This window comes from Lagopus leucura, unplaced genomic scaffold, assembly GCF_019238085.1.
Source record: "Lagopus leucura isolate 7727_CA_CO unplaced genomic scaffold, USGS_WTPT01 Super-Scaffold_100050, whole genome shotgun sequence".
NCBI classification, from domain to species: domain Eukaryota; kingdom Metazoa; phylum Chordata; class Aves; order Galliformes; family Phasianidae; genus Lagopus; species Lagopus leucura.
Genome location: NW_024962296.1, coordinates 736207 through 752807, shown reverse-complemented (window position 1 = coordinate 752807; position 16601 = coordinate 736207). Strand labels below are relative to the sequence as shown.

Sequence of the window (16601 nt, the reverse complement as noted above, 5' to 3'; positions counted from 1 at the left end):
AGCGATGGGGGGCAGACAGGGGGGGCTTTTGGAGTCCAAGTGGCCGGGGGGGTGCCGGACGCCGTCCCGGCTGGGGGGGCCCCTGCCCACACCCCAGCTCTTCTTTGGATGTGGCTGTGGGGAGCGCGGCCCCGAGGCTGTGGGGCTGTGGGGGGGTTGCTCCCACCCCACCGGGCCTTGGAAAGGGAATGGAGATGGAGGCTGAGAGAACAGGAGGGCGGCGGGCGTGGGTTAAAGGCAGGCGGCCGGGGGCAGCGGGTGCCGGCTGGTGCTGGCGTAGAGGAGCAGCAACTGCAGGGAGAGCAGGACCCCGAGGGAGGGGGTGAAGGATGCCCCTCGGCCGCAGTCTGAGGTATCTTCCTGGGGGGGCAAAGGGAGAGCAGACATGGGGCACTCACAGAGCCAACAGCACGCCGCAGGGGGATACGGTGTGACCCGCCCCTGTGCCCCCACATAACGATGCTCCCCTGGGCCCCCCATGGTGATGCCCCCTCCCTTAGGCACCCTATGGCTCCGGATCCCCCAGAGGGAAATCTCATGGCTCTGATCTCCCCCAGAGAGGCCCCCAAAGCTCTGTCCCCACCCTTCCCAGGAGGGCACCCCAAGGCTTTGCCCCCCTCCGGGGGATTCCCCCCCTCTGATCCCTTTCAGCCCCTCCCCCAGCTCCGTGCCCCCTCAGCCCCTCACGTACTGTTGCATTGTAGTCAAAACAGATGTGGGGGCCTTTCCGGTAGCGGGGCTTGTCCACCAGCTCACACTGGTTCGGGTCTCTCGGGGGAGCTTAGTGGGTCAAGGAAACGACGGGGACCAGTGTGGCAGGGGAACACGGCGCACCTCAAGGTCCTCATGGTGCCCCATGGCCATGAGGCAGCTCCCCCTGCCCTGCCCTCCCCTTGCCCCGTTGTCCCTGTGCCACCTGCAGGGATGGCACCGTGTCTCCAAAGGATACCCCTGACCTCAGCCTGCAGCAGCTTGACGGACTCGCATTGGCTGCACAGGGGCTTGTCGGCCACCACGAAGAGCAGGTTGGTGTTGGCCAGCCTCTGCGCATGGAACAGCCTGGAGGATGCACGGGTGACGTTGGCCTTGTGTCACCATCCCCCCCTGAAGCCCACGGGGACACCGCCAGGATGTAGGGGACAGACCCACCTGGAGCAGTTCCCGCAGTCGATGATGGCATTGTAAGTGGCGTTGACGGTGCTGAAGTAGTACTGCGTCTGCTTCATGATGCAGCTCGTCTCCCTCGCCTCCATGCCTTCTGCCATGATGTCCTCTGCATTGACACAGTGTCCCGTGGCTGTGGGTGTCCAGTGAGGGGACATCACCCGTCCACCCACCCCTGGGACCAAGGTGGCTCTCACCTGTCTGAAACCAGCTGCTGTAGGTGAGACTGTAGAGGAACTGCTGGAAGAGGGACCTGGAGATGGGAACATGGCTGTGTGAGCTGTGCATCCCTGAGAACACACTGGTGTCACTCAGTGGTGCCCCAGACAAGGGATGAGGCACAGATGGCGCTCACAGAATCATGGAATCGTTTTGATTGGAAGTGATCCCTTAAGTCATCAAGTCCAACTGTTGGCACAGCTCTGCCAAATTCACAGCTAAGCCAACACATGTCCCCAAACACCACATCCACATCTCTTTGATGCCTCCAGGACGCTGACGCCGATCACCTCTCTGGACAGCCTGTCCCAGGGCTTCACAACCCTTTCTGTAAAGACATTTTTCCTGATATCCAAACTAAACTTCCCCTGGCACAGCTCCAGGCCATCCCCTCTCATCCTACACCCGTTGCTTGGCAGAAGAGATCAACTCCATCTTGTCACAGCCTCCTTTGAAGTCATTGCAGAGGGTGATGAGGTCTTCTTGAGCCTCCTCCTCCCCATGCTAAACGATCCCAGTTCCCCCAGACTCTCCCCACTTAGATTTGTTCTCTAGGCACTTCCCCAGCTTCATTGCTTTCCCTTGGACACCCTCCAGCACCCCAACGTCCTTCTTGCCATGCGGGGCCCAGCACTCACCAGGCTGCCGCCGAGGTCCACCAGGCCAGGTTCAGCAGGTCGGCCACGGTGGGCTGCGGGAAGAGGGGTGGTGAGGTAGTGGGACCCATGAACGATGCCAGCACAGCCATGGGTCGAAGGGCACTCACCACAAAGACACCACGTGGTGCAGCACCCGTGTTGCTCTGGGCCTCAGGGGCACAGACGGACTGGAAGTCGTAGGACTCTTTGCGGGCATAGAAGGAGTTGTTGTAGAGGGCAGACATCAGGTTGGCGTCCACCTCACTGAAGAACTTGCCCACCTGAAGCGGGACATCGGAACGGTCTGCATCCAGCAGCACAGAGCAGACCTTGCTTCGGGGTTTGCTGTGGCAGGGACTCAAGCGGGGATGCATAATGTCACATGTGACATGAATTTAGAAGCCTCAGCTCCCTGCTGCCATCAGGACTGCAGCATTCTGGGGATTGCACTGCTCACCTGGTACCAGTGATCCTCCTGGTTGGAGAGCACCAGGAAGCCACCGTCATCAATGAGGACGCAGATGAGGTCCTGGCAAAAGAGGGCAGCGTCACCCACCTGCCTTGTCCTCTGTAGGCAGGGAGTGAGGGACTGCCAGGACCACCCTCACTCACCCCTCACCTGGGGGCTTCTTCCCCATGGGAGGGCCTGAGGCTAGGGACTAGGGACTAGGCACCACCCAACCCTGCTCAACACTCACCTTGTTGTTGGCCTCGCAGTCCATCTCACAGCTGCTCGAGGGGTCACACTGTCAACCAAAACGGTGGCAGGGTCAGTGGCACCGTCCTTCCCTGCTCAGGGGAGGATGTGCCCCTGCTGGGCTGGAAACTGGTGCCATGTATTGGGTGATGGGGCCGGAGCTGCAGGCCATTGGGGACATGGGCAGCAGCGCCCAGGAGTGCTCCCCAGTCATGTCCCTGGTAAGCAGAGCCCTGTCCCCATCCCCAGCCCTGTCCCCAGCATACCCGGCGGGAGCCCAGCTGGTCACGGTCTGTCCGGTTGCTTGCCAGAACCTTGAACTTCTCCGCCCAGGCCTCCAGGTCCAGCTTCACCCCGACCACTTGGGGAGAGGAGCCGCAGTCAGAGGGGGGAAGGGCTCAGCCCTGGCTCTGGAGGGATGGGGACATCCCCAGCACAGTGGTACTGTCACCCAGCCCCTGCACACCTGCTGGCTTCAGTGTCTTGCCCCCGATGCTGAGCTCCACAGCGGTGCTCACCAGGATCCCAATGGTGTTGTTCTCCAAATCCAGCCCCTGGTAGCCATCTGTGGAGGACAGGGGTGGCACGAGGTGGCACACGGAGACAGCCAGGGCACACCTGCAGTGCTTTGCAGGCACTCACCATCCCTGTAGGGTGGTTTGAATATGTAGCCCTTGTTATCCAGGCTCCTGCGGTAGAAGCTGGCATTGAAGGGCTCCGGCTCCTCCTCCCAGTCATCTGCAGCTCTGGAATGGAGCAGACACAGCCATGGGTGCCCCTTGTCCCCAACTCTGCCATCGGATCTGCCACCACAAGGAACCAGGCATGGGCACCCCACCAGAACACTCACTTGTTTGGGAAGACACGGGTGATGCCACCATCTGTGGCTGCGAAGACAGCCAGGAGACTGTATCTGCAGGGAGAGGGGGGGATGCAGAGGCGGGGTTTCGTTGTGTCCCTGTCCCCTGTCCCAGCCCCTCAATGTCCCCACATCCCCAGGGACAGCTACAGGGAAGGGTCCTCTGTCCCCTGCCTACGTGTTGAGGTCCTGGTCCTTCCAGACGCGCTCCACCAGCTGCTGTGTGATGCCTGTGTCCAGGATTAGGTTGTGCAGGAGGAAATTGTCACCTTGGGAGAGGAGCAGCATGAGGTGAGGGCTGGAACCTGTGGGGCTGCTTGTGCCCCATGACCTGCATCCCCCCCCCCCCGTGAGCTGACCCCGGCTACTCACACTGCTTGGAGTCTGGGGTCACCTTTTCCATGAGGGCAATAAAGTTCTCCAGGAACTCGGTGTTGTTATCTGACAAGTCGAGGTCTTTGCAATACTCTCTGGGATTTGGGTGACAAAATGTGTGGTTCACAAGGATGAAAAAGGTAAGATCAGTTTTCCCCCCATGCCAGTCGTGCTCATGTCCCCTCACCTGCTGGGCTCCAGCCAGGTGCCCACGGCCCCATGCCACCTCCTCACCCCAAACCCAGCATGGCAGTGAAGAGCGAGCTGTGCTGGGCTGTGGGCATCTCCACCACCTGTGGTACCTCTGGCTCCAACACCTCTGCAGCCACTGAGGTACCACCAATGTGCTGTTACCTCGTTGGTATAAACTGGTGCGCCCCGTGTCCCGTTCTCTCCATTCTGGTGGCACTGAGTGCTGTTGCAGCCACCAAGCTACATGTCCCCATCCATACCCGCTGGCAGTGGTACTTACCTTGGGCACATGCTGGGGACCCTGGTGACAGGGACGGTGATGCTGTGCCCACCCTGCTGGATACACCCTGGGTCTGGTTGCTGGGCATTACTGGGGTGAGGGCTGCCTTGGGACCCTTTCCACAGGGCCACCGTGTCCCCTCTCGGGGGAGCAACCATCTGCACAACCGCGCGGATGCACACGGGTACACGGACGGCACGCCCACAGGGAGAATATGGGATATACGGTTTCTGAAAATGATTGGTGGCACATCCTATGGGTGCCTGCTGAACAGGAGGGGGCTCGGGGAGCTGCTCCATGGCCCAGAGCGCTCACCCCTCTTTTCGTCACCCAAAGCTCCACAGCTCCAGCTGCAAAAGCCGCGTCCCCCTGCTGCGTCCTGAGTCAATGCTCCCTAGCTAAGGCAGGGCAGCTTGAGGCAGAGCTGCTCCTCCCACTCCATTCTCCACCCCTATCCTGATCACACCATGGGCAGCTTCTTAGTTATAGGATTTATACATTTCTTGTTGAGATTCTGCTTTGGCTTCCATGGTTCTCAGGCCTCACTGCCCCTGCACATCGCCTGAGGATGAAGGACAGTCCCAAAGTCACCTCTGATGCTGTGCTGCAGGCACCATAGGATCGACCTGCTGAATGCAAATTGCAATGATGAAGACCCCACCAGAAGGCTGCTTGGCTACAGCACCGGTGCACGAGCACACAGATGATCTGCCAGAGGTGTTAATGAGGAATGCTCATGGGTTGCATTCTGCAGCCACGAAGGATGGGGTGCTGGGTGCCTGCACACCCTGCCTGGTGCCCTCTGCTGACTGTGATGCAGGTGGAGGGCCACATCTGTCTGTCCGTCCGTCTGTTCATCTCGGATTTTCAGAAACTATACCTATATATGCACGTGCATAGGCAGGGCCACGCCACGTCCATATATACCGCGCTGACCACAAGCCCCCGGGGGGAACCTGTGCCACCATCACCGTGCGGCACGCGGGCACACAACACAGAGCGGCAGGGGAGGTAGGCAAGGCGAGGTGGGGGCAGCGGGGCCGGGGGGATGCACACCTCGGCAAGCGCACACACAGAGCTACCTGGGAGCAATGAACACATGTCCCTCCGACTCAAAGCTGTTGGGCAGCAGGTATTCAAAATCTGCAACAGAAAGGCGACGTTATCCAGTGGGGCTGCAAACGGAGATGCTGGGGGGCTCAGGAGGGAGAGAGACGGACAGAGAGAGGGCAGGGACAGAGACCGGCTGCGTTGGTAACAAGAGAGAAAGGAAAGCCGTCGTGCTGGCCGGAGGCCCCCGTGGCACGGAGTGCCCACCAACGCGCTGCCAGCATGGGGAGGATTTGGACCGAATTGGCGTCGGAGCACGGTTGGCTCGGTTGGCGGCACGCTGGGACGCGTGCACACACACGCATATATATGCGCGCGTGGATATATATGCATGTTTGGTGGCGTCTCTCTCTTATTAGGGTCATCGACAACGGGAGGAACCGCATGCTGTGCTCGTGGAGAACCGCCGAAACACTTGGTCATCGGAGAGAAAAGGAGTTTTCAGGCATCGGCATGGCCAAACCAGGCACCTTGACGAGGACAGTCCAACCCGCGGCTCGCCAGGGACAAGGGCCGAACAACGCGCTGTGGGATCCTGCTGCGGGCCCCCCCCATCCCTGGGGGGCACAGCCGCAAGCCCTCGGCCACCCCGCTCCTATTTGGGGGGTCCTCGCTCCCGGGGATGTCCCCTAGGGGCAGCGGTGGATGCGTGTGTGGGGAGGTGACATCCCTGGTCCCCATGGTGTTCCCCCTCCCACAGCGCGTTGTGCGGCCGGGCAGTGAGGCGCGGCCGGAGGTTGGACTGTTGCTCTCCGAGGGCTGTAGGCAGGGACTGGGAACAAGCCGATGAGAGGAGGAGGAGGAGAGGAGCACAGAACGCTCGCACTGAGCCCATCCGCATTGCCATTGCAGGGGCAAGGAAGGAGGCAACTCAAGGCTGATGGGACAGGGCTGAGGGGGACACCGCTGCCTGCTGCCGCTCCCTGGCTCCCGGCCCCACTGTTCCCTCCCTGTCCTCCCACTGCGGCCATGTAGGCGCCGTATGATGTGGGTGTGCGCTTGGCAGGGACGTTGCCATGCCCCACCATGGATGACACCGGTGACAACCACCTGGCTGTGTGGGGTGACCACCTGCAGACCCCGATGCCAGGACATCAAGCCCTGGGGTGAGAGCTGGTGCCTGGATGGGGCTGATGGCATCCCTGCAGGGCAGGGGACATGCAGCACGGTGACATCACAGCCCCAGAAAGCCCATCCCAGGGGGCAAGGGAGCGGCGGTGAGGGCACCGCTGGGGTCCCTGGGCCCCGTCCCTCCACCCCACATCCCCAGCCCTGCTCTGTACAGCCCTATCCCGTTCAGGTTGAGTTGTCTTGAAGGGGGGGAAGGAAGCAGAGGAGCTGGGTTTGGGGCAGGGAGAAGAGAGCCGGAGGGGTGAGAGCAAGGAGAGGGCAGCGAGAAGAGGGTTTGGCAGAGGAGGAGAGGGATCCCGGCTAGCTACTGAAAACCTCGTTCATCAAAAACGATTTTGGATGAGACCGGGCCTGGAGCAGTATCAGGTCGGATTTTGGAGAGATGTGCAGGAAGGGAGTGGGGTCACCGTGGGAAAGCTCTCATGAACATAACAAGACATGTCGCTTCCAAGTAACAGGGGGCTGGAGGAGTGGAGGAGGAGAGGACGAGGAGGAGGAGAAGGAGGTGGAGGAGAAGGAGGAAGAGGAGGAGAAGGCAGGGTCGTGGCGGTTTGCAGGTTCGGCAAACGGGCAGGGAAATGGGCAAGCAAGGAAGGTGGGAGCCGTGGAGGCAGGGCTGGGGCCGACACGGGGCGGGACGGGTGGTGAAGGTGAGTGGTCTGAGACTGAAAATACTTGCCCTTCATTTTGATGTTTGGTACTGTGTGAATCCACCATAGAGAGAAAGCAAGAAAAACAACAAACAAAAAAACAACAAACGAAAAAAAAGGGGTTGGGTGGAAAGGGGGGAGGGGGCACAAACAATATTTTATTCAATCGCCGTTTGAATAAAAATATTGTGTATCATAATCATACCAAAAGGAAACCTCTTGCAAAAAACAACACGTAAAAGAAAAAGAAAAAAAAAAGTAAAGAAACAAAAAGGCCACAGTGAAATAATAAAAGATGCCGAGATATCACTAGAGAAATATATATATATGTTCAGTACTCCAAAGGAAAATGCGAGTCAGCAGCAAACACTTGCAACAGTCTCGGTACAGCGATGCTCGCACTGCGGGGCATGCAGAATGGCGGGCAGGGGGCGGAGGTGGGGACCCCCCTCCCGGGGTCCGGGGGCTCCTGGCGGCCACAGGGGCCGAGGGCCGGGGGTGGGAGCTGGAGGCTGCGCCGGCCCCACTGTCGGGAGAGGGTGAGGGTCCGAGGGGGGGGGGAGAGGGGGCCAGGCTAACACACAAGTACACGGATTCAACCAAAAGGAAAAAAATCGAAACCAACCGAAAGCGAACTCAATGAAACAATAAGAATGGTTGAAAGCAAAGAACTGTAATCAAACAAAGGAAATAAATAAACAAAAAAGACCCATGCAAACTTTCACAGGCTTGGCAAATTCCCTGTGCTGCAGTGCTATCCTGGCCCCAGCAGTGCCGGCCGCTCGGGTGCCACGTGCCAGCACCCGGCCCTGGCGCAGCTGGTCCTGCCTCGGGTGTGTGCGCTCACCTCCTCGCGCCTCTCGGGCTCGCTTTTTAGTTTGCTTTCCTCTCACAGCTATTCTCATCCCTTTTCTCATAGGGTTTGGCTTCGTTCTTTCCCCCCCGACAGCCGTATCTGGGGGGTGGGCAGGGGCAGAGGGTGTGCGGGGGGGCACGGAGGGAAGGGGCTACTTACACTTCACTTGCAGGATCTGGTCACTGAGGTTGGCCTGGATGTAGTAGGTGCTGTAGGGGGGCAGGACCAGCCCCAGGCTGCGGGGGAAGAGCAGATGGGCAGCGTAAGGCATCATGCAGCAGCCATGGGCATTGTGCGGGCATCCATGAAGCACCCAGGACAAACATGGGGCACCGAGAATTCCAGGGGCACTCATAGGCATCCTGGGGCATCCATAACCATCATGGAGCACCCACTGGTATCGTGGGGCACCCAGGGCCACCATGGGGCCTTCATGGCCACCATGGAACATCTGTGGCCATCAAGTGGCACCCAGGGCCACTCCAGGGTGCCGAGGGCCATCGCGGGGAACCCACAGCCATGATTGGGCAATCACAGCCATCCTGGAGCACCCAGGGACATCCTGGCGTACCTGATGCCACCTTGGTGCACCTAAGGATGTTGCTAGAGCACCCGAGATTTCCCCATTGCCCCCAGGGCCATCTCCTGGGCAGAGGCAGGTGACAAGCCAGCCCAGCCGAGGTTGAGATCAGTACTGAGGGCAGTGAGTGCCTGCCTGGGTACCTGGGAGATGTGTGCAGAATACAAACCAACTGTCCCCAAAGAGGGGGAGCCAAAAAGAGCTGTGACCCTCAAACAAAGGGTCAGAAGATTCCCAGTGAGCGGAGAAAGGAGAAAACTCTTATATGGCCAGTGGCTCTGGGAGAATCCATGCACCTGGAGGGCTCGGCACATGAGAATGTGAGATGGGGGTGGGAAAGGAAGAGATGGGAGGTGGTCCTGGGGTTGCCGAACCCACGGAAGATGCTGTGGGAGTGTGCCAGGCTGGTGGGCTCTGGCTGCAGAGATGTGGTGGCATGTGGTGACAGCATTCACGCCCAGCGCCGAGCTGGGAGAGCGCCGTCTTCAAGGGTAGCGCTTGGCGGTCCTGGAGGTCTTTTCCAGCCCAGAGGATTCTGTGGTTCTACAGATGTGGAGGAAGCTTTGCTCTCCATCTCCAAAGCAACATGTGCAATGACCTGGAGCGCACCTCTGCCACTCCCTGTCTGTGGGACACACTCGAGGTGGCCTCGGAGACCTCTGGAGCTCCTTGCATGTGTCCCCATGCTGGCACAGGTCCTGCTGAGGCCGCTCACCTGTAGTTGGTGCTTTTGATGGGAGCCCACGTGTAGGTCCTGAACACCTCATCGATGTATTGCTGTTGGGTGGGGAGGTGGGTTAGGGCTCTGCATGCTGACACTGCCCCATGTGGCATGCCCCCTCCCTGCAGCATTACCTCATCCAACGACTTGATGAGTGTCTTGATGAACCTCTGCCCATCGTTCCCATCAATCATGCTTCTCCGGATCTGGGGGACATGGAGAGGTGTGTGAGGGCAGTCTGGCTCCCGTGCCACCAAATATCACCCAGGGATGGTGACTGGTCCCCAGCGGCAGCCCAGTGGTGCCAGCCTACATTGCCGTGCCCCAGTCCTGCCCACCTCCTCCTTGTTCTCATCCTCCAGCTCGGCGTCCAGGAAGTCCAGCGTCACTGGCTCACGGAAATTGATGATCTGTTGGCGGAGGGGGAGGGCTTAGGAAGGGCTCAGGGCTCTTGCAGGCATTGCTGAGCACAAACATACTCATCACAGTCCCCCACCCACAATGGGACAGAGTGGCTGCTGTCACCTGACAGGCAGCCTGTTAGCATGGAGATGGGTGGAGTGTGACATAGCTGCCAAAGAGACAAATGGGCCACTTCATCCTCGCTCGCTGCCCAGTGATGAATTCCCACAATTAGCTCCTCTGCAGGAGCTGGCTCTCCTGGACAAATGAGCCTCTTTGCCCAAGATTCCTGGGAATTCCTATTTCTCCTGGGTCATGGCAAAATCCTACACACTGCTGTCAGGAGGGTGGTGGGAGCTTCACACATGCTATGTTTCCTGGCCACGGTGTCCCCCAGGGGCAGAGGTGAGGTCCTAGCCAGGGGCACACCTGCTCACCTGGGGCTGCAGGTTGGGGTGCAGCAGCACGTAGCCGTTCAAGTCAATGGCGAAGACATAGCCATTGGCTCCCAGCTGTGGGGGGACATGAGGAGGGGTGAGCTGTGCCGATCTGTGGTGAACCCATGCCACCCCAGAGCCCAGCCTCTGCAGGCTCCCAGCCTCCCCCAAGGCTCATTTTTCCTCTCCAACCCCCAAAGTTCAGCTCCCCCTTTTGTGGAGCCCTGGAATGGGAAGCATGCAGGTGCAACGGAACCCAGCCATTTTCTTCTCTCCTTGACTCTGAATTTTGTGTTCTGAACCACTGCCCATTGTCTCTGCAATTGGCTCTGCTCTGTGTTCCCAGGTGCAACATGCCCACCACCACAGGCTTTGCCACCCTGCTGGAGGTGCCCAGGCCATGCTCAGTACTTCAGTGTGGCACCAGGACCCTGGGGCGGGGGCAGATGGGACAAAAGCTCCCCACGCACATTGTATCGTGGTGTCAGCTTCTTGATGTCGTTCAGCGCCACATCGATCCCCATCACGCCCAGGATGAGCTGGTTCTGGAAGGCAGCACAAGGCAGCAGAATCAGTGGGTGCACCCACACCCGGGGCCAAGCCCTTCAGGCAGCACTCACGGGTGCTCATGGGAGCTGTGCTCATCCTCTGGCTCCATAGAGGGGACAGGACCCCAGGAGTGCTCCTACCTTCCTGTCACTGCTGTCCTCTGTCAGGTTGAACACAGGCAGCGTGCCCGTCACCACCAGCCCCAGCCCCTGTAGCAGCACAGGAGGTGTCACCCAGCCTTGTGGTGGCACCTGGCTGTCACACTACACCGGGGCTGTGCCAGGTGGGCATCCTTACCAGAGCATCCTGGTAGACGTTGGTCCACTGCACCTGCTTGGCACGGTTCCCAGCCAGCACCATGGGCCTGCCCAGCACATCCAGGTACTCCTGCAGGGACAGGGGCAGGGACAGTGAGACAAGGGGCACAGACACCTCCTGCATGCTCCTGTCCTCTGCATGTGCAGGATGGAATCCTGAAGTGGGGCCACAGAGGTGCCAGCATGGCATCTCGCAGGGAACAGCTCTCCCCAAGGGTACATGGCGACAGCCCATATGGTGAGGGAAAGGGGCAGGGCGTACTGCACAGGACATATTCCAACAGCACATAGTGTTTTGGGGCCGGGCAGCTTTTTGGGGTGCCCCAGAGGGCAGCTTTGCCTGCTGCTGTGTATCAGCACCCCGCCTCACCTGTGTGTTGATGCGGATGGCACCAATAGAGGGGATTTCAAAGTAGTAACCTCGGAAAGGAAAGAGAGATGCAGGTAGAGAGCCAGCATTCTGCAGCATTTGTCCCGCTGCCTGCCCATGCTGCCAGCACCACTGCCAGCCCCCAGGTGCCAGGTGACCCCACATCCCAGGGGGTGCTTCCAGCCACGCGTGCCCAGCCCCTGCTCACCTTTGTTGGCGCATGCCATCCACTGCAGTGGGGTCACGTCATAGTTGTGCTGCCCCACAGAGAAGGTAAAGACACGAACCTGCGGCACAGCGTGGCTGTCAGGGCACATGGCAGCACTGGGATCCTGCTGCAGGGCCCCAAGCTTGTCCTGTGACCCCATCCCCATGGTGCTCAGAGCCTGCCAGCCCCTGCCCATCCCCGTTGCCAGGCAGTGGGGAGCGCTCACCGTCTTATTGGGCCAGTTGTACTTCTCAAAGACATCTTGCACCCGGTCCTCACCACCGTCCGTGAACATCATGATCATCTTGTTGCAGTTGGCACGCGTGATGTTGGACTGCGAGGCAGAGTGTGAGTTGAGAGACGATGCACAGGGAGAGGGATGCTAAATCCCAGCACCCATGGGTGCCCCCAGCACCCATGGGCACAGCCTTGGCTCACATTCTGCAGCTGGTCGAAGGCATACTCGAAGCCAGCCTTGTAGTCAGTCGTGCCCTTGGCCACCATGCCCTGCACATCCTCCTTGAAGACCTTCTTGTTGCGGATGTTGGCCTGCACCAGATGCTTGAAGCATGACACCGGCTTTGCCTTTTCATTGAACTGGGAGGGAGAAGAGAGAGTGGAGGGTCTCGGGAAGGAGAGCGAAAAGCAGCCCCAGCAGCACATCTGTTCATTGCAGGGGATTTGGATCAGATAATCCAACTCAAATGATTCCATGAGTCTACAGTTCTGTGATTCCATGACTCTATGTTTCCATGATTCCGCAGTTCCATGATTCTGTGGTTTAGTGATTCCATGATTCTATGATTCCATGACTCTGTGGTCCTAAACTCATGAGCTGGAGCATGTCCCAGCAGTACAGGGACACTGGGGGAACTGGGGACACTGGAGTGATCTCAACCTGAGTGTGCTCACCCGTCACTTCAGGAAATCAGTTTGCTGTTTTAGAGACTAGATTTCTGGCTTCTCCAGTCCACACAGCACATCCTTGGCCAGCACTCTGCTTATGGTGGGTCAGTGGGCACATCCTGCTGCCTCTGCAGCGTGCTGCATAGCAGCAAGTGAGCAGGGAATGAAGGGTGATGGAACAAACTCTTTAATTGGCACTCTGGTATGTGTCTGGGGCATCTGGGTATGGGTGAGGGAACACGTGGTGCCGAGCTGAGCTGAGCTGAGCTGAGCCATGCTGCATAGAGGCAGCAAGAGCAGGTGCTGCCTTCTGCTTCTGCTCCGTTTCCTGGCAGCAGGGACCGCATTAGGGGAGCAGTGATGCGGTAGAGGGGCCAGACGTGCTAACGAGCACCGACGTGGTCACGGCCGGGGGGGGGGGGCAGAATCTGCTGGCAGCACAGCTCGTCTCCAGCACGGCCACCACACTGCACTATGTCACGGGCTAGTGGCACTGTTATACAAGCCAAAGCTATTGTCCACCAGTAACCCATGGCTCCCTCTGACTTTGCTTGGGGCAACCCCCAGCGGCTCAGCGTTGTTGGGCTGATAGCCACCATGCCCCCAGCACTCCCCAGAGATCCAGGACCCCTGAGGAGCATGGGGCAGGGCTCAGCCAGGCAGGGCTGGATCCCTACGGCTCTCCTTGAGCCGGCCTTGAGCTGCCCAGCAGCTGCCAGCAGCACCATTTCAGGATTCCTTGTAAAAGAAAAGAGCAGGGCTCACTGAGGCCACGTTGACGTAGTCATCATCCGAGAGTGTGTCCAGCATCTCGTGGACCGAGGTCTTCATCAGCTTGAGGGTGAGGCCGCTCACACTGCCGCTCCTGCCACAGAGAGGGGAGTGGGTACTTGGCACGGGGAGGGGGAGTGTGGGGTGCCCACCGCCCGCCCGCTCTACTCACACATCCACGATGATGACCATGTCCTTTGGGGATGAAGCACCCTGGATGTACCTGCGGGGCACAGAGCGGGGTCAGTGTGTGGCAGGAGCTGTGCTGGGGGTCCCTAGCCCTGCTGATGCTGTGGCCCCACCAGGTGGGCGTGCAGAGAGGCACGGCCAACTCGCCGCTGCATCAGCTTAACGAGCTCTAAATGCTAAACTCCTCCATCATCGCAGCCCTTTTCTGCACGCTGATTGTGCTGACACATGCATCCATATTAAAATGCTATTTACCCCCCTGGAAGCTTCAAAGGCCAGGCTGATGAGGTTATTTTTAGCTCTGGAATAATAACGGCGTGGAAATCATCCTCCCACCCCCCCCAAACAATCAGGAGCGCTTTCTCACCCCATGGATGCACCCAGGCTGTGCAGAGGCATCTGGCTTGGCCCCAGCCCTGTGGCACTGTCCTACAGAGCATAGGGATAGCTCTCCCCCTGCCCCAACCCAACCCAGCACTGCTGTCGGGCCGGGGGCTCGGCTTGTTCCCCCCGCCTGCTCCCTGGGAACTGAGATGCTGTCTGTAATGGGTTGTGGCACCGCATTTGTCTCCAGTGTCCCACTCAGATTAATACCCAGAGCTCTGCAGGAAAAGGCTTTATTTAATAGGGCCATTTGTCAAGGAGGGGAAGGAAAGTGAGCGGCACTGGCAGCCATTGCCGTCCGGTGGCTCTGCCTGTCCCTGGAGAGGCTGGTGGCATGGCTGGGACAAGGGGACCCAATGTGCCCCACAGGGGGCTCTGGGGATGGAGCTGCCGGGGATGCTGGGGCACAGGTGGGCATCATCAGTGGAGCAGTGTTAATTGGCACTGCCAAATGAGCACATCTACCTGGGCTAATGGGGAGTGACTCCATCATACCCAGTGCAGCGTGTGGCTCAATGCAGCCTGCAGCCAGCACTTAGGCACCACGGTGCTGGCACTGCCTTTGCTGTCCTTCTGGTTCCCTGTTTGCTGCAGGAACGCTATGTGGGATCGGTGAGGGGCACCTCTCCCTACGCCATTGAGATCTGAGGGCTTATCTCCACCCCCCAACCTCCACCTCCCCAGTGCTGGAGGAGGGGAGGGAGCGGGAGCTGAAAGCCGCAGCCTGGCTGCCCCTGCCTGTGTTATTGTATCCATTTTCCAACGCCAACGATGTGTGAAATGAAAATTGGACAGAGCTGGCTGCTCACAGCGCCGGAGCGCGGCGTGCCGGGGGCAGCGGGAGGGGGCACAGGGGACAGGGGCCCTCGCTGTCCCCCCCTCAGCCACTGCCCCCTTACCAGGGCCGTCTGCGCACGTCGTACAGGTCGATCTTATTGGGTGCTCTCCATGGGGTGGCTGTGGGGAAAGGCGAGTGTTGAGCAAGGGGGACCTGGGGACAGGGGACCTGGGGCAGGGGGCTGCCCACATCACACACCAGGATAGTAGCGGGTGACGCCGGTGGCGCTGCCGAAGACCTGCCAGAGCAGGGAGGGGTCTTCCTTGCGGTTCTCAATGAAAACGTCCTCCAGTGCCTGCGTCCAGTTCAGCTCGTTGAGGATCACGGTGGCTGCAAGGCACAGACCGGGCGGTGGTGGGGATGCAGGGGACAGCGGGCACATGGCACACCATCTCCCTTCTACCCCTTCCCCAGGAGCCTCATGGGGCCAGGCTGCACCAGGCCCTGCTCTGTGTTTCTGCTGTCCCCCGCACCTGACGCTGAAGCAATTAAGATGCCGTCAAACAGAGGTTTTAAATTATTCAGCTATTAAAGCAGCAGATAAGCTCCCGGCAGCCTCAGCCCACAGTTACTCAAATGGGGCCGACAGCATGTGGGGACAGCGGCATGTCCCCATGGGCATGGGGCTCCTGGAACCCTGATGGCTGTGGGGCCCTGCGGTGCACCAACACAGCCAGGAAACCCCCTGTTCCCTTGGTGACAGTGAGGACTGCCACCCCTGGGTGACGTGTCCCTAAGCCTTGCCTTGGGGCAGCACAGGGCTCAGCACTCTGGCGTGCAGCAGTGTGTCCCCGTCCCACCTCACCCTCATCCCCATCCCCGCCCCACCAGCAACTGATTGCAGCTTTAATTAAAAGTGGCACTGTAAATAAAACACATATAGGATGTCATTTGCATGTGTAGCCAGGGGTGACGGCAGAGGGTGGCTCTGCAGGGTTTTAATCAGTGCATGGGGACGTGCTCTCAGGACTGTCCCCAGCCTGGTCCCCAGCAGGGTGGTGGCTGTGCTCCCGCATGGCACCAGCACTGCATTGGGGTTTGGAGCAAAGAATGCTTCCGCTAGCCCACTCTGCCTCCCCTCACTCTTATCATTTGTCTCATGAGCCGCTTGGCCTGTGCTGTCTGGGTAATAAAACTAATTGCAATTTCTAATCCAGAGATGCTGATGTGGTGAAATTGCTCCGGCAACATGGCTCTGAGTGTGTGAGACAGGAGCATGAGCTCTGTCCTTGTCACCTTGCCCAGGTGCTCTTGCCAAGTGCCAGTAAGTTAGAGTGTAGGGGGTGCGGGGCCATGTGGGGGTCGTGTTCCTCAGCAACGGTGCCTGGGCTGGGTGCAGTGCACGGATGGAATCAGGCAGGGAGCAGTGCCCGCTCTGTGCAGAGCAGCCACTAGAGGGAAATGCAGACCGGCTGTCACCATGTGTCAGAGGGACTGTCGCTGCGTGCAGCTGAGACGGGAGAGCTGGGAGAGCTGGGAGAGCTCTCGCTGCTCAGGAACTGTCACCTCTCTAAAGTGGACATGTCAGCCTGGCCCAGATCCACAAGCTGGTGTGGCACATCCTGCTCTTCCACCACACACACCATTGTTCATCTATCTGTTCATCCATCCACCTGTCCACCCTTCTGTTCACCCACCCACCTGTCCACCCTTCTGTTCACCCACCCATCCATCTATACATCCGTCCATCTGTCCATCCATCCATCCACCCACCCATCCATCAATCCACCTATCTGTCCATCCGTCTTTCCATCCATC

At 59.3% G+C, this 16601-nt stretch overlaps 1 protein-coding gene across 4 annotated transcripts in view; it reads right to left on the bottom strand.

Annotated features, from left to right (window-relative positions):
• Positions 1 to 6: 6 nt before the first annotated feature.
• Positions 7 to 16601, bottom strand: part of CACNA2D2 (calcium voltage-gated channel auxiliary subunit alpha2delta 2) — a 129674-nt gene continuing 113079 nt past the window's right edge. For 2 of the 4 annotated variants that reach the window (XM_042885423.1, XM_042885424.1), the window contains exons 7-39: positions 15042 to 15173; positions 14905 to 14962; positions 13605 to 13655; positions 13427 to 13526; positions 12194 to 12352; positions 11982 to 12089; positions 11756 to 11834; positions 11548 to 11597; positions 11158 to 11247; positions 11001 to 11069; positions 10782 to 10856; positions 10312 to 10386; positions 9811 to 9882; positions 9607 to 9678; positions 9467 to 9528; positions 8331 to 8407; positions 7345 to 7365; positions 5507 to 5567; positions 3950 to 4047; positions 3756 to 3846; positions 3569 to 3631; positions 3361 to 3464; positions 3185 to 3283; positions 2985 to 3079; positions 2720 to 2767; positions 2479 to 2550; positions 2150 to 2302; positions 2022 to 2074; positions 1362 to 1417; positions 1150 to 1273; positions 950 to 1059; positions 692 to 780; positions 7 to 360 (exon numbers count right to left, since the gene is read on the bottom strand). In XM_042885423.1, coding sequence (XP_042741357.1) covers positions 232 to 360; positions 692 to 780; positions 950 to 1059; positions 1150 to 1273; positions 1362 to 1417; positions 2022 to 2074; positions 2150 to 2302; positions 2479 to 2550; positions 2720 to 2767; positions 2985 to 3079; positions 3185 to 3283; positions 3361 to 3464; positions 3569 to 3631; positions 3756 to 3846; positions 3950 to 4047; positions 5507 to 5567; positions 7345 to 7365; positions 8331 to 8407; positions 9467 to 9528; positions 9607 to 9678; positions 9811 to 9882; positions 10312 to 10386; positions 10782 to 10856; positions 11001 to 11069; positions 11158 to 11247; positions 11548 to 11597; positions 11756 to 11834; positions 11982 to 12089; positions 12194 to 12352; positions 13427 to 13526; positions 13605 to 13655; positions 14905 to 14962; positions 15042 to 15173 — 2795 coding nt within the window. In that variant the 3' untranslated portion in view covers positions 7 to 231. The remainder of the gene's footprint in view (positions 361 to 691; positions 781 to 949; positions 1060 to 1149; positions 1274 to 1361; positions 1418 to 2021; positions 2075 to 2149; positions 2303 to 2478; positions 2551 to 2719; positions 2768 to 2984; positions 3080 to 3184; positions 3284 to 3360; positions 3465 to 3568; positions 3632 to 3755; positions 3847 to 3949; positions 4048 to 5506; positions 5568 to 7344; positions 7366 to 8330; positions 8408 to 9466; positions 9529 to 9606; positions 9679 to 9810; positions 9883 to 10311; positions 10387 to 10781; positions 10857 to 11000; positions 11070 to 11157; positions 11248 to 11547; positions 11598 to 11755; positions 11835 to 11981; positions 12090 to 12193; positions 12353 to 13426; positions 13527 to 13604; positions 13656 to 14904; positions 14963 to 15041; positions 15174 to 16601) is intronic. The other 2 variants (XM_042885425.1, XM_042885426.1) reach the window with 2 other exon arrangements.